The 22,384-nt window shown below is 39.5% G+C and overlaps 1 protein-coding gene across 1 annotated transcript in view; it reads right to left on the bottom strand.

Moving 5' to 3' along the window:
• Positions 1-11,496, bottom strand: part of PCSK1 (proprotein convertase subtilisin/kexin type 1) — a 39,644-nt gene extending 28,148 nt beyond the window's left edge. Inside the window, exons 1-5 of the mRNA XM_035014900.1 lie at positions 11,048-11,496; positions 8,126-8,230; positions 4,750-4,860; positions 2,197-2,343; positions 806-882 (exon numbers count right to left, since the gene is read on the bottom strand). Coding sequence (XP_034870791.1) covers positions 806-882; positions 2,197-2,343; positions 4,750-4,860; positions 8,126-8,230; positions 11,048-11,227 — 620 coding nt within the window. The 5' untranslated portion in view covers positions 11,228-11,496. The remainder of the gene's footprint in view (positions 1-805; positions 883-2,196; positions 2,344-4,749; positions 4,861-8,125; positions 8,231-11,047) is intronic.
• Positions 11,497-22,384: the final 10,888 nt, after the last annotated feature.

Consider the following 22,384-nt stretch of genomic DNA (forward strand, 5'->3'; position numbering starts at 1 on the left):
AAAGAAGACTTCTGACATGGGTATGGACACTTGAGGCCATGTGGCTAGAGGGTGAAGTTTCTTTGCAGCTAGGAAAAAAGGTTAAGAAGTCTCTTGGCTCTGGCTCTTTATTTGGCCTCTTGCTTTGTCAATTCTGGCTCTTGGCCTCCCTCATCACATTGTGGTTGCTAGGGAGAATTATTTTAGGAGTCAGAAGATACTCTTTTTCTCTTCCCTTTAGCTTTACAATACCCAGCAGAAACTCTGGGAGAGACTACAGACTCGTCCAATGCCCCCAGAAAAATGTGATGGATTTGAGGACCAGGCCTCAGAGTACATCTCTGTTGCCTGGTATCTGGCCATACTTTGCTGAGGGAACTGGTGAGCAAGGTTGTGGCCACCAAAAGAAGTCATGGGGATTTGTTATCTTTGTCCTCTCTTTTCATTTCCACAACTAACATCAAATATGTTGCTAATAGGAAAGGATTCATAGACGAATTGGGGTTGGAGAAGATGGTCTGGAGGATTTTACTCTTTATGACCCAAACATTCTTTCTAAAGCTATAACTATTCAGTACCATTTGAAGGGAGCATTTCATAACATAGAAAGAAAGCTTAATTAAAATATGACCCCATAAGCCAAAAGAAATACAAAAATAGAAGCATTGGTTTCTGCTTTAAAAGCAACAAAATATTGTGGTGTGGATGGTGTGCATGAAAACTTTTCTGAGAGCTGAAATGTGGATCATATTTATAGTGTAATTTTCTCAAATAAGATAAAAGCATTTTAAAGTACATATTCCGCCCCCCATCCACATTTACTCACTTGTTCTCATTTGTGGGATCATAACGGGGAAATGGATCATGGTCGTTATCGTTAAAATCATAACTAGCCTCTGGATCCTAAAGAGACAATAGAAATAACCCTGTAGCATCATTAAAAAAAAAAAAGCACTTCCCAAGCCTTCTGCCCCTACCCCCTCCATCCTGGCTGATAGCTCAGAAGTCTGCATTTCAGAGTTTCTGGCCCAGTGGCTGATCATTTATTATACCCATAAACCAGGCATAAATGATGTACGTAGGAAAGTGAGCAAGCATCCAATTCTCAGTAAATGTTACCAAACCTGTATAACTCTCTGAAGCTCATAGGATACTGGAACCAGAAGGAATCAGAGTTTACTTAGTTCGACCACCTCATTTTTTAAATGAGAAAACTGAGACCCAGAGAGGCTGAATGACTTACCTAAGCTCTAGAGCTAGTTAGCTACACTTGGACACTCATCTCTCTTACGATTATGGGTGCAAATAGGTGACTGTGGGGTGGGGCTCAGGTCCACAGTGATCTCCTTCAGCCTTCCCAGTTACACGAAATAAACATGTAATTTAATTAAAGACAGTGTGCTTGAAATTGAACACAAGCTCCTAGGTCCCACCTCCTTTTCCAAACAGATTGTTATACTTACACATCTCCCACGTAGGAGTTTTGTTACCAGTATGGTCTCTTCTCTACATTTTCTGTATCTTTCAATAACTCCTACTTTCTACTAATCTTTCTATCTCTCCTTTTTCTTCCCCTATCTTTTGCTCTCTAGCTGGAGAATTTTGAAGGAATGGAAAGGATGACAAAACAAGGGATGATCTTAAAGATGAAACACTGATCTTAAGGCCTAAGATATCATGTAGTACTTAACAGACAATTAAGTAGTTTTCATTTACTTATTTTCCATTCATAATAAACATTTCTTTTCTCAGCTTGCCATTTTTACACTATGTGTGTACATTTTGAATTTGCATGGAAGGACTCTCATTCACATAATTTCACAATGTCAGAGATATTCACCTATAAAGGATGTGAGGAAGAAGACTATGAAAATGAGCTCAGGCATTATTCTTGATTTGATTGCTTTAATGCCCCCAAATATTGAGTGATGTAGAGTCTGAATGGCTTTTAATAATTTAGCTGGTATAGATGCCTCCCCCCTTCCTCAACACACATGCTTTTGTAAAATCCTTGGCTCCACTGAATTCTTTCAGTGCCCACTGATACAAAAAAAGTTCTTATGTGCTGGTAGGAGGGTAAGAGAAAGAGCAAAACCGTGGCCCATGATTCCCGGGGCCAACATCAGAGCAGTCTTCCACTTGAGAAAAGGAAAGCCTTAACAATGTGTCTTTGTAGACATCTCCCTAAGTTGTAGTCATGGGAGGGCCCAGACTCACATAATTTTCATAGATGTCTGTGTGATTCCACTCCAAGCCATCGTCCAGTACTGTGATAACAACTCCTTTGCCTGTGATGCCTTTTTGCCAAACAGGTATCACATGGAGATCCAGCTTGGGCAGGGCTGCAGTCATCCTAGTATCTTGCTGGTAAAGACAAACAAAGAATTGGTAAAATCATGATTTACTTGCTGCAAAATGAGAAGTGAATCTCAAGTCTGGAGACCCATCTTCCCCCGCCCCCCCCCCTGCCCCCACCCAGGGTCACTCTACTTTTTAGAAGAAGGTGAAATAAAAAACAAAGTTGATGGTAGAGCCAAGTGAATCATCAGAGTACTGTTCTTTTCCCAGTTGTTCCAATGGAAAATCCCCTGAAACGATGAATCGCTCTGTGCCCCTTCTCACTGAGCTTCATAGCTTCTAAAAAGAAGTTTATCCCCAAGTTTCATTCATTTATAATGACACACTCAAGCTTTTTATCTACCAGAGTTTTATTTGGTGTCCCATGTTCCCATCTCTCCCAAATCCTGAGCTGCCCTTGCCACACTGAACCTACTTTATATTGTCTGGTTCATAGTCATTCATGGTTGTTTTAATAACTTTTCAAAAAGCAGGACCTGGAATGTCTAGGAGGCTGCCATCTCACCAAGACTTGCAATTTAATTGCCTATTTCCAGGTATGAGTGATATTTTTTTTTTCAAGTATCAGTGATTTAGAGAGGAAGTATCTATGAGAGGAGATTTGGAGTTTTGCTTTTCAGATAGATTTTCTGATAGTTACAGTGTGTGGGACTATAAGTGAGAAGAGCTGGACAGCAAGGGAATAGAGAGATGAGCACATTCCCAAGCATTTGAGGGAGATGCTTTAGAAAAGTACCAGGTTTCTGGTGAAAGGGACAGTAAGAAATTTATAAATAATAACAGCCAAAAGTGTCAATGAATGAATTTCCCCTGGCTGATTCTCCTCGGAAAGAAGTAGGGGAAAACTTTTTTTTTTTTTAAGGATGTCTTCATTCACTTTAGAGAGAGTGAGCCCATGCAAGTGAGGGGAGGTGCAGAGGGAGAGAATCTCCAAGCAGACTCTCTGATGGGCACAGAGCCCTACATAGAGCTGATCCCACAACCTGTAAGATCTTGACCTGAGCTGAAACCAAAAGTTGGACACTCAACCAACTGAACCACCAAGGCGCCCCAGTAGGGGAAAACTCTTAAAAGAACTTACAAGGCCAACATGAAGCTAAATCACAGGAGGCTCTAACTACACATAGATTTTTGGCCAAAGCCAGAGAAGATCTCTGTGTCAGTTGCAAGAACAATCACACAGTGTGGTGGTTAAGAGTATGATCTCTGGAACCATGAATTATGGCCCTACCACTGGTAACCAGATGACTTTGGCAAGTTACTAAACTTGCCCATGTCTCTGTCTCTTCATCTGCTAAATGGGTATAATCATTGTATCTACAATATGATGTGAAAACTAAATGAGTTTATTCATGTCAAACAGTTAGAATAGTATTTGACATACAGTCAATACACAAATGTTAATGAGTCTCTTCTACTGCAATGAACAAGTATTGCCTAGGTTAAGAGAATGTCAAGAGGAATCGATCCCTTTTCCCGTCCTTTATGCAACAAAGATGTCTAAGCCTTAACTTATGCTTGTCATGAAAACTTATCTTCTATTGTATTCTCAACAACAACAACAAAACACTTCTATCAACATGTATACTGCCATAGAGGCTTAATATTAAAATGGAAGGGAGAACACTCTGCAGGCAAGAAGGGACACTTAAAATTTCTCTACTCAGGGGGCCCTGGATGGCTCAGTCGGTTAAGCATCTGCCTTCAGCTCAAGTTCAAGTCATGATCTCAGGGTCCTGGGATCGAGCCCCATCTCAGGCTCCCTGCTCAGCAGGAAGTCTGCTTCTTCCTCTCCCTCTGACCCTCCTCCCCTCTTGTGCTCTCTCTCTCTCAAATAAATAAATAAATAATCTTTTAAAAAAATTTCTCTACTCAACACACACATACCAATGAGGATTTGGTATCTTAAAAGTAGAACAGTTTGCAAGTCTAGACATCTGCTTGTAGATGTCTTTTGTCTCTCCTTGTGTTCCTTCCTTTAGCTTGGCTCAGAAATTCTCACTTTTAGCATGTAAGAATTGCCACTCAGGGCTGTATATACTGAATCATGTTCACTGTACCCTTTGGATGATTTATAGGTTCTCAAGAGTAACTGACCAAATGTGATTTTTGCCATGATTACTGTTTTGGAACTCTTAACTTGCAAGACATGATTCTTCTGCATTTGCTCCAGATAAGCTTAAGAGAAGAAAGTAACAATCCTTCTTCTCATAGAGGATAAACATCTGTGTTTCAGACACTTTCACCTAGTAAAACAGGAGATCCAGATCATGGAAGATCCCATCAGCCCTAATCTCCAGGTAACATAGCCCTCTACTGAATTGTCTATCATTAAAAAAAAAAAAAATCTATTTTGCAGATGTAACAAAGTAAATAGCCCAGGTCCTATACAGTCCTTCTGTAAATACTTACCAAGTACCACTGCTGATTCCACATTGGATCATTGAAGAGATTTAGTGCTGAGTCTCTTAAAATTGAACGTTTACTTCTCTCTTTTTCATACTGTTGTTCAGCCCATATTACCTACAAAGAGTTTTATAGCAAGAAAATCAGCAGTCAGATAGTCACCTCTGTGTAACCATCTTCCCTCTAACTAGCTCCAGTACCCTCCCCATCAGAGTTGAGGCAGTTCAAAAATATTTTCGTTTAACTGCAGATCAAACTGGCAGCTCAGTGAGAAGAAGGCATTGCCACTGGGGAGATGAACATTTCCTCTATTACAGTAAACTGTACCTTTAGGGGGAAGGGAAGGAATCAGTGAAGTGATGATTCCCTCAAATTATTTACACTATGATTCCAGTGGAGGTAAAAGTTCAGCCTGCTTCCATCAGCAAATGGACCATAATACTGATTTTTTATTGCGGTCTTAGGGTTTTGTAGCTGAAAATTTGTCCATTTTCATGTAATGAGTCAACAAGCTAAGAGATTCCAGAGACTGCTGTTATGGTGCTCTTACAGCTTAATTTCTCTTTCTTTACATGCAAAAGGTAGAAATTGCAAATGTTATGCCAGACAAGAAAGGTGCTGTGTCTTTGCAAATCTGAAACTCTGGCTCCCCTGTGCTTCAAGCTCCTGCTTAAGAGTATTTAATATGAGAAACAGATCCAGGGTGATGAATGAGTATTACTGACCATGCACACTTACCATTAATTTAGTCTCATGTATTATGCAAAGAGATCTGACAATACAAAAATTACCTTTCCCACATTTATGGCATAATCCTATTATACTTGAGACCCTGAGAGGGTGAGGGACTGCCTTGTGGTTATATTCATTATGAAATAATACCATGCTCTTATTTCACTGAGCAACATGACTGTTTCTTACCCAAAACATATTCTCTCTGTTGTACACATGATGACAATCCAGTGTCTGGTGGGATGTTGTTAATGTGAGAATACTCATGAGTCAGATCCAAAAATAAAAACTAAAAAATAATTTGTTGCTAAAGGATAAAACCATCCACTAAGACTGTCCTGAATTTTCAATTAGAAAATCTATGGCAAACCTATTATAAATATTGGGAGGGACTTGAAAGCTAGACATTAGTTGCTATAATTTATTTTTAAAGAGCCTGTATGTTCAAGCTTAATTGTTTTGGCTTAAAATACCTCAATGCTTGTAATATACAGCCTGTCATCTGAGTTGGTCTTTGGAAGCTGGCTGCTAGGGAACAAGTACTAATCTTTGATAGAGAGAGTCACTTACAGTTGGAGATTTCATTAACAGACTTGTAAAGATAGCCTATTGCTGCATTTCAGAATGCTATTTTGAAAGAATATTATCCCCCATAAAAAAAAAGAGCAATAAAATGAAAATCAAAAGCAATTTTTAAAAAAGGGAATATAAGAAGAGGCACTCGCCATCTGATCAGATAAACATTCCATCGTTGGAAACAGTGTTATGATTAATGTCATTAACTCCAAATCCCATATTAAGCTCTACAAGACAAGACCAAATGGAATAGAGGAAATTAGTGGTATCTTTCTTTTATGTATGTAATAGGTATCATGTACTTAAATGTAAATAATCCTTTTGATTTGGGAAGAGCATTAAAGATCATCTAGTCCAACTTTCCACTGCTAGCTTCTATGGGTTCTAGGATTTTTTCTAAAATAGTTATCTGGGGATAACTTTTCATAAGATTATATGGATTCTTTTTTTTAATGAAGTTATGCTGGAGATTAAATTCTTAGCCTTTCTTCATTATCACTTGAGATTTTTGCTCCAAAATCAACTATTAAAGAAATATCTAAAGAAAAGAACTGGGTCATTAGTTCACTTTAGTGAGATACTTGTAGTAATAATAACAGGTATTTCTCCACTCTGTCCAATTTTCTTCTGTGAAGATGAGAAGGGAGGTCAGTTTGACTTCCTTGTGCATTAGTGTCAGGCATGCATTTAGGCAGACAAGGAAATCTCTTCCTTGCTTTGCTCAAGGACTAAGCTTAGCCAGAGTCTTGGAAGTTGTCCTACTTTTTACAGCCCATACAATGAGTCATCTGCTTTGGGATGGCAAAAGGAAGATTTCACCGGACAAGAAACTTTTCAAGTAATCTTGAGCCTCTGATTTGGTCTCACACATCTAGCCATTAACCTGAGTAAAAGCTAGCTATGGGTGCCTAGGAGCTGCGGTTCGCTGGCCATGGTCCTGATATAGCGTTCTTTGCCTAGGTGTGGTGGCTGATAACCCAGGCCCAGGCATTCCCTACTCTGATAATTTGCCTTTTTATTCTTCATTTTAAAATTCTATCAGTTTAAGAACAAAATAAATAGGAAATTATTTCACAGGGTTTATAAATTCCATGTACTTTCAATAGTTTTATCACCTTTCTGTCACTTATATTTTCTTTCTAGCGAGTTGAAAGGGTGTATCCTATCTCTCACAAAGCTTCCGTAATTCTCTGGAGTGTCCTAGGTAACAGAAATCATGATAACAGAAAACAGGCCAGCCAGGATAAATTTCTACCAGTATGGCATATTCTTGAGAAAAGGCAACATTGTGTATGCAAATTTCAATACTCCCAATATAGTCACCATTTCTATTGATATATTTGCTGATCTTGAAAACAGACTCAAAAAATCAATAGGTACACTAGATATACATTCAAATTGTCCTCACACTATTTACCTATATTCATTCTAGACATTTCCTGCTCTTGCCTAATCATTGAATATGTATACAAACCAGGATAAAAAGAGATCTAATGCTTTCAGTAAAACAATACAATACTTATGGAAACATTTGGCTCATAAAGACATGGAATTAAAACTCACTCATTAGCACTAGTTCCCCATATAACCAAACCAAACAGAAATGGTAAAGTGTGTTTTCAGTTATGCTGAAATTTATTAAAATCAATGTTCATATGTTAAATTTCTTTGGCATCCTCACATTAAAGTGCTCATAAATAATAGGCATATAATAAAAGGTTGTTAATTGATTGTACTGGCAAATATTTTTTTTAGAGCTGCAATTTAATTTTTAATATTCATTTTCATGTTCTTTGGCTGGATTTGTGAGCTAATATTTTAAACATATATTTTTATATAATATATAAAATTTATTTAACTTAGTCTATCCAGTCCAATCCAGTTATTATTATGTGCCTTGTGGTTATATTCCTATAGAATTAAAACCCTATAGAAATAACAAGAAACACTACAGACAGATCATTGTGACCACAATAAAAGATAATCACATTTGCAAAGTGTTTTTTGCTCTTGTTGGAAATCATAAAGCAGATAAGTCAGGTTATTTGTTTGAAGACAAATGTACAACACTTACACGGTCATCATCAGATAATCTCTTAGTAATATGAAGGGCACTCCTTCGAGACCTTCGGGGATGGTTTTTATATTTGAATAAGTAGTGATTTTCAAGTGATCCAATCTATAAAGGAAAAAATATTAAAATAAAAATCCACTTTATCCAAAATAAGTACATATGGGTTAGATTGAAACCCATGCAACTTAGAGACAGGCAATTTTTATTAAGCCCATTCTTTATGAGGAAGACACTGATAGAAGCCTTTGCTCTCTTGTCACTGTGTTAAGTAAGTTGAGCTTACAATATTATCACTTGGGCTCACTGTATACTTGGGGGCTAGTGATATCTCTTTTTCACAGATTTCAGGGGAACTAAATTTGTTTCTGTGTGACAATATTGTGTAGGTAGACATTTCTTTAAAAAAAAATACCCACTCTATCCTGTTAGAGAAGAATAATTTGTGGAAAGCTAGCAAACCCTTTGGGTACTCTGTATGATCAGGGTTACATTCAGCTAAAATGATTTGTCATTGTTATAAAATATAGCCATTGAAGCTATAGTGATAATTGTTATAAGCTACTAGTAGAGAACATTTGACTTTCCACTAATTCAAGGCACTCCATACATGGAGCTGGGGATAGGGGAAAAGTAGCCCTAAGAAAAGATCATCAATGTTTAGCTCTTCCTCTGCTATCAACTGGTTTTGCTTCTGGTCACCTGTCTAATTCTATCTTTATCCTGAGGCCTTCAGGAGCTCAGGGTAGTGATGCTAAATTACTGCAAACAAAGGGAAAAATAAAGAGAATCAAGAAAGCACTATCAATCTTTTACAAAGAATTATTATTTTAAAAATGTTTGTTAGTAATGCCATTTTAGCTGGAAATGGCTAGAGAAATTATAGCACATGCAAATCATATGTAAATACAGATTTCCCCCCCACTATTCCTTAAAGTTTCTTGTGACCATTCCTTCCTTTCTTTGAAGATCCTACCAAGAATACTGATTTATTATTTTTTGGTTTGGGATTTGTGATTTTGAAAGCAATTCCCATAAGGAATGGTCCAGGTTTGGAAATATGTCTGGGGCTAACAGGTGAGAAAAGAAAAAAGGGATATTTTTGCTCTCTTATCCAATCTCTTTCCACACAGTTACCAGTGCTATTTTGCTGCCCAAAGGATATAGGATTAAGTACCCAGTTATTCCCTCCTCAGGACACACAGGATTTCTATGTTGCCCACAGTAGCTACCATTGCAATTCCACCTACTGCTCACACTCTCCTCAGATCCCAACAATTCCTTGCAGTTTCTTCTAAGCTGCTTTCTTTGTATCTTCCTTGTTTCCTACAATCTGTTTTCTATGCCTTGAGTGCCTTCTACAATCTCACCATGTTCTCCTGGCAATCTTGACTCTTCTTCCTAAACCTTCGGCAAATGTTTCCTCCACTGGGCTTTTTTTCACTCCTCAATTCATGTCCCTCTTCAATCCCTCAATCAACAAATATTGAGAATCCAGGTGCAACTTCTATTACAGCAATTACATGCAATTCCAATTGTTTGTTACTAAACCAATCTCCTCTAGATTCTTGATTCCTTGAAAGTTGCTTTTCTTCCTATTATTCCTCAGACCCTAACATGGATCCTGGCACAGAACAAAATCTGGGCAAAAGCAAAAAGTCTTGTTTGGCTCCTGGGACACGGAGAAGTCAACCTGCGTATTGACTTTTCTGCTGGGCATTTTAAAGACAATTTGGCTCGTAAAGTTGGGGAATGAAGCCTCTGGCAAGGAGAGGAGTATTCCCCAGCGGATTCGATCTATGGAATCGCCAACGCCCACGCCGATTACTCATCCGTGACTTCAGCTGCATCTCTACAACCACCTCCAGAAAAAACGCGCCAAAATGTTTTACAACTCCCTCCTCCCCCGCTTTGAGGCACAGTTCCAAGGCAAGGGGCGAGGGCTTGATTCTGAGCCAAGGAAAAGGAAAGCTTAGATTAGAAATCACACCCCCTGGAGTTCCCCCGGGAATCGCACACCTAAGCTGTCACTCTAGTATTGCCTTAACACCCTTACCCTCCCCCCAGCTATCTATTAAACCAGCTCTCCCTTGGACAGGCAAGTTTTTATCACAAGCTGAAACCCTCGGGGAAGCTATTAGGCATTTGGCTGAATAACAAGAAGGAAAGAAAACCTTTCCCCACAGTCATTTCGGCAGCTTGACCCTTCAGGGGGACTGACCCAGCAAAGTTGTGAAGCTCAGACTTTGCAAGTTCCCGGTGAAGACCCGAACCTCCCAGTAGAGGCGAGGGGAGTTGGTCCCGTGTCTTTCACCCACCTCTACTCCAGCCCCCTCCCCAGGCCACTCCGCGGACCCCCAGCCTCTGGGTCGTGAGTCCCGGCCTCTGGCGCTCTTCCAATGTCCTGGGCGTGCCCGAAAGGCCGCGGGCGGACATCACCAAGCCTATTTGACCCCTTGCATCAGGATTTAGATCTGATGCTGCCATATTGAAAAAAAAAAAAAGAAGGAAACAGCCGGCTCCTGACGCAGAGACCAGCTGAGTCCCAGGGGACAGAGAGCAATGCCTCTCCCGGGGGCGCTTGGTTGGAAAGAGCCTGCGTGCATCTCAAGTTCGGTGAACAAGCGTGGAGGGATTTTTCTCCCAAACCACGCGGGAATGGATTTAAATGCCAAAGCGGACGACAGCAAGAATAAGCTTTACCCAGCTGCAGCGGCTTCGTTCTGCCTGGCTGCTTCCAGCCCAAACAATAAATAATGCAAGCCTTCTTTCTCCAAGCGCGCCAGGGGCGAGAGCTGCAGAAGCTTCTGCTCTTTGCCACTGGGCTCAGGAGAGTGCGACCTGGGGCTTCACTTGGGAGACCGCGCGTCAGTCCCGCCAGTCCCCGTGGGCCCCAGAAAGTTTCAGGAAAGTGCAAACTCTTACCTGACCCAAAAGGTCATAGCCCAGCTCCTTTGCTATGGCCGAAGCTGCCTCCGGTCCCCCGGGGATCTCCGCCGCCCATTCATTTACAAACTGCCTCTTCGCTTTTACACTGTTCAGTGCACACCAAGCGCAAAAGAGAGCGAAAGCAGTACACTGCAGAGTCCAGGCTCTTCGCTCCATGGCTCACACACTCGCTTGCACACAAGTCGGAAGGAGATGGGGGAAAGAAGCAAGAAAAGAAGCAAGAAAGGAGAAAAGCCAGAAACACTAGCCCTTTTCACCCTCAGACTCTGGACCACTTCTCGCTCCCGGTGGCTCTGTTAAGAGATAGGAGGCGCGCGAGGAGAGGCTGGGCGGTGGCGAGCGCTCTTTGGTCTCCCGGCTGAGTGGAGCCCCAGCCCTTCCAAGCCGGAATGGAAATGAGTGTTTACACGTCAAATCGACGAAAGCCATCTCTTGACGTCAGATCTACCTGGACTAAGATCTGGATGGTATTCCCGGCGGGGTGGAGAAGCGGCTAAAATAAGCAGGGAAAGATTAAGGAAAGGAAGGAATCGTTTGCTGGGATCAGTTAAGTCGGCTCCCTGACTGACTGTAAATTCTGTAGCCATGAGAAACACCTTCACTTTTCAAAGAGAAGTGCCCCTATTTGAATATTACTACCAAGAACCAAAGGCTGGGAGTTAAAGTACACTTTGCTTTCCTCCTGTCGGTTTTCTTTACATTTACTTAATTATCTCATGGGCTGGGGGGCGGGGAGGGGGGTGAATTCTTATAATAGCCCTGTGGATATCAGCACCTGCTGTGAAGAACAGGTTTTTTTTTTTTTTTTTTTAAGATTTTATTTATTTATTCATGAGAGAGAGAGAGAGAGAGGCAGAGGCAGAGGGAGAAGCAGGCTCCCCGCGGAGCAGGGAGCCCGATGCGGGACTCGATCCCAGGACCCTGGGATCATGACCTGAGCTGAAGGCAGACGCTTAACCGACTGAGCCACCCAGGCGTCCCAAGAACAGGGGTCTTAAGTCTGAAATTGGACAGAGACTGGTAGAGCAGAGAGGAGGGAAGCTTCTATTGCCCAGATTCTGATCTAAATTGCCTAAGAAAATAAGCACGTCTGGAAGACATTGTTAAAGCAATACTTTTAAAAATGTATTTTTAACTAACATTGAAACCACCTAAAAAAAACTCAGTTTAGTTCCTCTTCTCCTCACTTTCTCAACTTAGTAAAACGATATCTAAAATTCTATTCTAGATATTGCAAAGCCTAGTATCACCCCCCTTTACTGTGCTTATCTGAAAATGATTAATCACATGAATTTTAAAAGAAAATTATTTTCTTTAACCATCAACAAGGGGGTCTAGGGACACAAACCCTGTTGTGTTAACTCATGGAGAGAAAAAGCGGGTTTTATTAACTCTGAACTTTCCATTTTTTCTTCAGTAGAGCTCCTCACTTTGGTTTTGAGCTGAAGCTGTGCCATTACTTTTCCATAAAATGCACAGTGTCACTCTGTGGAAGAATGTTTTTTTCGTGGAAAGAGAATTAGCAAAAGTCTAAATGGCCCCCCGCACCTTCCACCCACCCCCACACAGACCCCGAAAATGGATTCAGTCTACCTTGGCTGACTGAGCCTATCTCAATCCTCAGGGGTTGAACCAGGCTGGAAAAGCCCCAGTGTGTAGTATTCAGCACTAATGAATGGACAGCGCCACACGCGGCTGTGGCCAGAGTGGCCTTTCGGTTTGAGCCTCAGAAACTGCTGTCTTTTTGCAACTAGCCAGAACCAAGCTGTTTCTCATTTGATCTGTGTCTTTCCCCTCTTTTAAATAGAAAAAATAGGAAATTGACTGCAGGGGGAACTGTGGTTAGGTTCCTGATCGTGACTACTTGCATCGAGCATGTTGGACTCATACCAAAAGTGAAATTGTGGAGGCTTAAGAGTCTTGTCTGTGAAAGGTTTTTCTTCTCTTCTCTTTCTTCTTTTTCCCTTTTCCTTCCTTCCTTCCTTCCTTTCCTTCCTTCCTTCCTTTTTTTTTTTTTAAGCTTCCAACCACGGGGGGGCGCAGCCTATTATAGAGAAAGAAAAAAAGGGTAAGATTGGAAAGAAGGCATATGAGATTGAAGAGAAAGGAAGCGAGAGATATTCTCTACAGGAAGCAAATAAGACTCGGTGGAGGATGAGACTGAGTAGTGCTAATCTTCCTTTGCTTTCATGTTTGCAGAAATGTAGACAAGATTGATAATTTCTTTAAAAATAGAGCTTCTTGGGCGCCTGGGTGGCTCAGTCGTTAAGCATCTGACTTTGGGTCGGATCATGATCCCAGGGTACTGGGATCGAGTCCCACATCGGGCTCCCTGCTCTGCGGGAAGCCTGCTTCTCCCTCTCCCACTCCCCTTGCTTGTGTTCCTGCTCTCGTTATGTCTTTCTCTGTCAAATAAATAAATAAAATCTTAATAAATAAATAAATAAATAAATAAATAAATAAATAAATAAATAAATAAATAAAAATAGAGCTTCTTAACAAAAACAAATGTCAATGTTAATAAGCCATGTGATCCAGTTGAGTGTATAATAATACTGTGTAACTCTCACATGAGATGTTGTGGAATGGGCTGAGATTAATAGCTCTTCTGTCTGCTCTGTAAATTCACATGTGTGAGTGTTGATGGCTGGGTGAGCTTTCTTTTTTTCCCTTTCATATCTCAGCCGGAGTTGTGGCCTTAAGCTCTCTAGGGTATTTCATTCTTACAGCAGACAGATGCTAACTGTGTGCTGCAAGGCAAAAGAAACTCATGGTACATATTTTAAAAGGTAGGTATGGCTAGAGCAGGAATATATTTGCCCCTTTCTTATTATTGTTCAAGTAAATCAGTTTGGCAGAGCGTTGGCAATGAGTGTCTCATTAATGGGGCATTTGTGTTAAACGGAGCACTGTACAAACCTGGAGTAAACATTTGATTGATATGCCTAATAGGGCAAACTAAATTCTCACAGCAAAAGCAGAATATTCCCATCCAAACTATATAAATACTCTCAGTAATTTATTTTTAAATTGTTTCAATTTATCTTATGGACCTTATTTGCCACAATTTCTGGGATGCAGAAGAAGTGAATGTTTGCCAAAGCTAAAGATGCAAATAGGTATAGAATTCATCTTTGCCATATCAAGGGCTAGCCCTATTCTGCTATGTGCATCATAGTTATAACCTCCAGGCCCATCAGTGTTGTATTTTATACCATGAATTAAAAGAGCCATTTATCACCTTTAAGTTGGTTTGAATAGCATTAGATTCGTCTGATTAATTTACATAAAAACAGAATAATTCAGAAAGAATACATAATAGAAACACAGAAGAAAACTGTGTTTCTATTATGAATTATCCAGTGAGTGTTATGCTTTTCATGACCTCTCCCAACTGCCGAGTGATAAAGTTAATCATTTATTATGTTTTCTTGGAGAGAAATAAAACCAAGGCTAGTAAAAGCAGGAAGTAAGAATATACTCAGAGATCTATAATCACCATATCTTTTTAGTATTAGAAAACAAAAATTTTTAAAACTTTTGTTACTATGAAATAAAATATGTACACTAAAGGGCACAAAACAATGTGTGCCATGATTTATCACAAAGTGAACACTGTGTAACCATTCAGGTCAAGAAAAAGAACATTGCTAACCCTTCAGAACAATATCCCAATGTTTTCAATCCGCGTAAGAGGAGTAAGGAAATAATTTAGGCTTAACAATTTTAGTTGTTATGTATATGTACTTGTTTCCTTTGAGTAATAGTAACTATATATTAACACTAGTCTGTAATTAATTAGTCTGTGATTTAAGTAGAAGATACTTGGTAAAAGAACATATTATAGAAGCAAATCTACCTATTGCAGTGTTTCCTAACATAGAAAATAGCAATATTTGTATGGCAAACTGGAGTAAACTAGAGGAAATTTGGGGCCATATGTACGGGATTCTGTAGAGAGATTCATTACATTATCTTCCCTGTGATACAATTTTGATAAGAAAATAAAATAGATTGTTTAAAGAAAGATATAAAATTAAATGTAGATAACCTTAAATTTAGAAATATGAATATACTTCCATCAATATAACTTTTTGTCTCAGTTTTTGTGTTTGAAAGCTTATATATCATTCTAATCAAAACATTTTAACAATGATCTTTTCAAATTTATTTATAGCTGCTGTCAACAAAAAATTATATTTGCACAAGTAGAGAATAAAAATTTTGAAACAACTTTTACAACCATTAAAAATTTTTCAACATTTGATTTTAAATATAGCAATTCTTTTGTTTATTTCCTTTCCAAATTTACCATTGGAATTTCATGGGGATGCTATATATTTAAAACTTACCTAAATTTTATATGTCAAGTGTTACAAAATAATACTGAAATTCTAAATTAGAAAATACATGTCCTTTAGAGATATTATCATGCATCTACATTGCCATAAATGGGTAAAAGTATTTAATGTAGGGAAAGATACACCTACCAGGAGCTTCTGGCTTTCTTTCTCATTATCTGTTCTTCTATGGCCAAATTTTGGTAGGCATGCTATGCTAATTAAGCACATAGAACATGAATTCCTTCAGCACATCCATAGATCCCTTTCTCATGATGAAAAGGGACATGCTTGCAGCAAGCTGCTGAAGTAGGTATCAAGGTGCTAGACACTCAGCTAGGTTGAGCTCACTGCCCTGAGGCCAGACCAATGAGTGATAATCATGATTGCCTAAATGCCAATCTAGTTGGGTCTTTCTCTCAGGACCCCAGGATAAAGCTATTTGCATGGCCTTCCCAGTGGTTGAGAAGACAAATATCTTGAGGGACATCTATAATTCCATTTGGAAAGCTCTGATCTACAGAAAAGGAGGTAAGAGAAAAATCAAAGTGTGTACACTGAAAGACTTTGAGGTGGATGAATAATTACGAAGGACTTTTGTTGAATAAACTAGACAGAGTTTTGACTTCAATATAGAATTGATTTATTAAAATTGAAGAAATATGTGCTATTAATTCCAAATATTAAAAATTATTGGTTGTTTCTAGTGAAAGTAGATAATTAAATGTAGTCATATACAAGTATTTATCAACAATCTTTCTTTCTTTAGAACAGTTCTTTTTTTTATTTTTTTTTTAAAGATTTTATTTATTTGACAGAGAGAGACACAGCGAGAGAGGGAACACAAGCAGAGGGAGGGCAGAGGGAGAAGCAGGCTCCCTGCTGAGCAAGGAGCCCAATGCGGGGCTGATCCCAGGATCATGACCTGAGCCGAAGGCAGACACTCAACCAACTGAGCCACCCAGGCATCCCTAGAACAGTTCTTTTAAAACATGCATTTACTGACTGAGTTTTGGAGTATTCCTGTTTCCATTTCCAAGCATGTTCCCGCTTCCTTTATGCTCTCAAACACTGACATTTTCATATGGAAAGTCCAAGATATAACTGCTTTCTAGGTTCCTGAAGTGCATTTTTCAATGAGAATTGTAGACTCTCAGTAGTGAGAAGTGATCTTAAAAGTATCTAGTTCCTTGGTTCTCAGAGTGTGGTCCACATACCAGCATGATAGGCATTACTTTGGAGCTTGTTAGAAATTCAGTCTCTCAGCTCCCATCCCAGAACTACTGAATCAGAATTTGCATTTTTAATAAGTCCCTGGTGATTTATATGCAATTAAAGTCTGAGAAGCATTGATCTAGTTAAGCCTCTCCACCCACCCCAATATATGACATTCCTTGGGAATATTCCTGTCAAGAGTGAGGTAATTCATGGTCTCCCAAAACAGTCCTTTCTTTAGTTTGAATTGGCTCAGGTGGTTACAGAGTCCTTCCTTATAATGGCATAAATCTTCCCTCATTACCTACTTCCAGTCAAGCATGCTAATTTTGCCCTATAGCACCACACGGATAAGTCTCAATCTCTTTTATGGATGACAGCTCTTCAGACTTTGAAGACAGGTTATTATGTCTTGCCTAACATTTTCCTACTCTAGGTTAAACATCCTCAGTCTTTTTAATGATTTTTGCATCCTGGTTGGTCTTTTCTGGACAGGATTTCTTTGTATATACTTTTTGAAATATGGCATGTGAAATGTAATGTAGTGCTATTGGCTAAATCCATGCCGATTAGGGCAAGAATCTCACCTCTTTTTGGAAACTATCCTTCTGCCACTATAGCCTAAAATTGAGTTAGCTTTATTTTTTTCTTACTGAACTTGACTAGGATCTTTATTCATAGTCACATGTACTGCAGGGGGAAGGAGAATGGTAAAAAAACATATTATAGAAGCAATGAGCCACTCATTTTAAAATTTTGTTTTGTTTTTAAAATTTTTGTTTTCTAATACTAAAAAGATATGGTGATTATAGATCTCTGAGTATATTCTTACTTCCTGCTTTTACTAGCCTTGGTTTTATTTCTCTCCAAGAATGGTAAAAGAACACAAGAAGAGCCACTTTTTCACCTAAACTTGTACATTTTTTGTGTTTTTGTTATCTGTGTGTATGGAGGCAGGGGTCTAAGTGTAAGACTCATTTCAGCCTCTCACAATATTTTGAATCTTGATTTCATCATCCAGTTATTCTCTCCTAGCTTTATGCTATATACAGATATAGTCAGTTTTCCATTGGTGTCTTCATTCAGGCTATTAATAAGAAGATTTGCAAAGATAGGACAGAAGATAGAGCCACCAGAAACTTCCCTACAAGTTAATTGACTTAATAATTATTATGCATTAGAAACAGTTACTAATTTATCTAATTAAATTATTAAAAGGATAGCAGAAAGACCTTGTCACATGACATGCTGAAGTCCAGGTACATAGTGACTATAGCACTAATTCTCACTGGCATTAGTAGGACTTGCTCTATGTCATGCTAGGTGCCAGTGATCAATATTTATTTTGTGAGTAATAGAAACCAAAATTTTAATAATTTGTTCTGAAATTAATGGTAGTCCACTGATCTAGTTCATGGAATTTTCCTTCTTTTTATTCTTGAAACTGAGAATTTTTGACCACCTCCAGTCTTTCAGTACTGATCCTTGTTCTGCTTTCTAATATTCGTCAGTGATCTCTGACAACGAGTTCAGGTGCCTCCCTGTTAGAATGAATTTATTCTTGAATTGAAATTTATCCATATTACCTGCCTCCTCCTCTTGAATCAGCCCCAAGTAGTAGTAGTATAACAATATCATCTGGTACATATAACATTTTCATCTATCAAAACAAAAGTCATCTTGTAGGAATCAAAATTATTTTGGTTTTAAAAGACAAAGAGGTGTATCTTAACTGAAACTAGCTTAAGCAGGAAAAAAGAAATTTATTGGTTTGTGTAATTGAAGCATGAAAAAAGAGTTGGCCAAGGACAGTGTACCCAGAGACTTAAATAGCATTAGCGAGTGTCTCTCTCTCTTTCCTTCTTCCATTCTCTCTCTCTTCCTCACTTCTCAGGTTCTACGTCTTTGTAGCTCTCATTTCTCAGGCTCTTCCACAGGGTAAATATGTGACTATTGGCACTTCTGGGATCAGGAGCTTTCCAGCTGGTAATACAAGGAGAAAAAGAGGATCTCTTTTCCATGCTCAATATAAATGTCCCAGAGAAAAACTCAAGGTGCTAGGCTTGACCAATATGTTCACCCTGGACCAATCACTGTAGCCAGGAAGCGTTACTATTGTGATTGGCCAGATGTAGGCCATGTGGCCAAGCTTGTTTTTGAAAGTGGGAGGACTGTATTACTTTCACTAGGATTTACAGGCACATAGTGTGTTTTCAGTAAGAAAAGAGCAATTCCCCCAAGGAAGGAGGTCCCTATAATAATGGAAGGAAGAGTGTTTAGAAATATAAACAACAATCACCATGCCCTTCAGCAGGCAGAATGTATGTAAAGAATAGGCATTGACAATCCTTATTTTTCCATCCTGAATATTATTCTTCCTATAGTTCATGCACATAAGCATCATTCAAAATTTAAAATTAATATCAATGTTGAATTAATTTAGATAATATCTAATTTAAAATTATTTAAAGGGGACTTAAGGGTAGGGTTATGAAAAAAAGTTTCTTTTTCTTACTTTTAATTTGAAATAATTTTAGATTCACAAAAAGTTGCAAAAATAGTACACAGAGCACTTACATATCCTTCATTCAGTTTTCTCAAAGGTTTACATTTTACCTGTGGTACAGTCCCCTAAACCAGGACATTAATATTGATGCAATACTATTAATTAATCTATATCTCTCTTCAAGTTTTCTCATGACTAGATTGGAGTTAAACACATTTTTTAGCAAGAAGTAGTGTTATGCCATTCTCACTGCCTTGCGTCAGGAGGCATAGCTCTCCATATGTCTAATTACTCATGAGGCTAGTTCTGATTGCTTGGTCAAGGTGGCATTGGCCAGGCTATTCTCCATTATGAAATTACTATTTGAGAAAGAATATTTCGGTGCAAAAATAATTGTTGAAGGGATGATGAGAAGAGCCACAGTATATTAATAATATCTAAATTTATATTTTTTAGATAAAATGAAAATAATTTCACTTCCATAGATATTTGTGTTTATGACCCTAACTAGTTATTATTCTGCATGTCAGGAGATTGCTTCTCGGTCTTGCTGATTGTTATTTCTTGCTTGTCGTATCTGGGATCAAGATTGGCCCACCCTTTTAACTACAATTAGAGACAATTGTTTGAGGCCTGTTGTTCCTTGCCGGTTTACAATAGCTTCAGTGCAATCCTTCAAGGATTGCCATTTATTCAAACGATAAGCAGATTAATTCCAACATTCACATTCACAGAAGGGAGATGAGAGGCAAAGGTAAAGTTAAGTTCAGTCCACTGTTGCATGTCCCTCAGCAGCCTTGCTAGAAAGAAAGCCTAAAGAAGACCAGTCTGATGCGAGGGGAGGGGAGGGAACTCAGCTGCTTCCTACTCTGGTACAGGCAACTCAGTTCTCAGCTGCTTATCTCTGCTCTCCTCTCCTGGGCCTCTTTGACCGCCACCTACTGGAAAGAGAAAACAAACCCATGAAAGCAGAATCAGTCCACAGCACATTACTTTAAAAATTCTAAATTGGGGGGCACCTGGGTGGCTCAGTTGGTTAAGCGACTGCCTTCGGCTCAGGTCATCCTGGAGTCCCGGGATCGAGTCCCACATCAGGCTCCCTGTTCAGCAGGGAGTCTGCTTCTCCCTCTGACCCTCCTCCCTCTCATGCTCTCTGTCTCTCATTTTCTCTCTCGCAAATAAATAAAAATCTTAAAAAAAAAATTCTAAATTGGTTTCTGACAAACTCAAGAGATGTTTCGTAAAAACCTGGAAAATATAAGTTTGAATTCCCTTACAACAACAGGAATCCCCATCTTTCTCTCACACGAGGAGACAAAGTATCAATTTCTGCAGTTCTGTTTACCCTCCACTTTTTTTTCTTAGGGCTGAGTTCAGGTATCCTTAACTCTATCAAAGTGGGAAAACAAAACACAGCAGAGGGAACTAAGTGTTTGAAGACAAGATTCTCTTAAGCCTGACTTACTCCATTCGGTTATGGTATCTGCCTATCTCCTCTGAGTATTTGTGCCTGCATCCCTTTCCCCAGAGCTACCTGCAGACTCTTTCCTATACTCTTCAGACTTGGCCATGCTGTATCCTTATTATAGCAGGAAAGAGGCAAAGATCAGCGGGTCCGATATCTTAAGCAAACATGAATTAGCCAGGTCTGGCTTGTTACATCCCAGGGAGAAACTAACAGGTGGCAAGAGTTCATTCCCAGGCCCTGAATTTAGGAAAGAAATGAGCTTATGGGGGGGGGGGGGGGGGAAGGATTTTAGCAAGGCAAAGAGGCCAATTTAAGGCTATTTACATTCTTCTGATCTGCAGTCCAGATTAATCAGGGATCAAGGGTGGGGCCACACCTACACGTGGGAGAATGTGGTGGTTTGGTGGTGGGAAAGCTGGGGGCAAAATGGGTGTGAGAAAATGTTTTGTGGGGTATCGTGGCTGGCTATTCACTTTCTCTTCTCCTTATGCTCTGTTGCTGGACACGGCAGAAGCAGTGGCCTTAATTTTATTCGCAAGTTTAGTTGAGAGTTCACTGGAAAACTGGCATCATTTGACAAACGGGGCCCAAACTCCAGATGGACACAATTTCAAAAAGCAATAAGCACAGAAATGAGAGCAGACCCCAGAGCCAGATTGCCTGGGTTTGAATCCCAGTTCTGCCACTTGGCAGCTGGGGATGTTTAGATGTGTTTTTGACCCTTCTTTGCTTTAGTTCCCTCATTTGTAAACTGGGGCTACAATAGTAACTTTCTTGATGCAGTTATTATATATAACATACCTACAACGTTTTCCAGGACAAATAAATAACAGTTATTTTTACTGAGAAAATAGCAGCCTGAAAACACCTGTTTGTTATAAAAGCGGTTTTCAAATGGAGAGGAGTTTGTGGGGTTGTGGTGGCACAGTGGAGAGGGAGATGATTTCAGAGCTTAAGCCTCCCTAGCTCACTTCTCATATCCCCCTCCTCTCTTCCTACTCACTAGTTTCCAGCATGCTCCTCTTCCTCTTTTATTTCTTTCTATCATAGTCTTGCATATTCTCGGTTGGTTTTTCTCATAAGCCTGCTGAGAGAAGCAGGACAGTTTTGATGAGCTCCAGCTCACTGAAATGCAGAAGAGGGAAGTAATTTCCCCACAGCTCACACAGCCAACTTTGGGTAGCAGACCCTTCCTCTTTGAACGTTTGGCATTTGTTTTCAGGGGGGAAGAGAAACAGTGACGGAGTTCAAGGTAATGGGAAGACCTAGAGAGTTGCTCCTTCTAAACACATTCTGTAAAAATGGCACCTTAAACAAAATAGGACACTATGTTGACTCAGTGTTGTCAAGTACGCTGGAAAGGAATTGTGTGAAAGCATGAGTCAGTGTGTCCAACAGTCAACATTAAGAGCGGCCGTTAGACCTCGAGGCACACAAAGAAAATAGACAAAGGGGGCACCTTTTAAAAAAACTTACCCCTTCACCTTGTCCTTCTGGTATTAGAACCAGCCTGTGATTCTATCTGTGTGATTGAATAGTCACACAGTTCCCTCATTTTTACTTCCTGACTTTGTGTGGGAAGGGTTAGATCTGGCTCACACGAGCCATGGTTACAGGAATATAATGACAATCGGCATTTATATGGTTCTTTACACTTTTCACAAAGATTTCACAGCTACCCCCTTCTCACTCCATCATTATTCCCATTCTCATTTCACAGACAAATATCCCAAGTCGCAGACAGGGAGGCCACGAGTTTGCCTAATTCATCTGACAGAGCTAAA

The sequence above is a fragment of the Mirounga leonina genome, unplaced genomic scaffold, assembly GCF_011800145.1.
Source record: "Mirounga leonina isolate KUSES-001 unplaced genomic scaffold, KU_Mleo_1.0 Mir_168, whole genome shotgun sequence".
NCBI lineage: Eukaryota > Metazoa > Chordata > Mammalia > Carnivora > Phocidae > Mirounga > Mirounga leonina.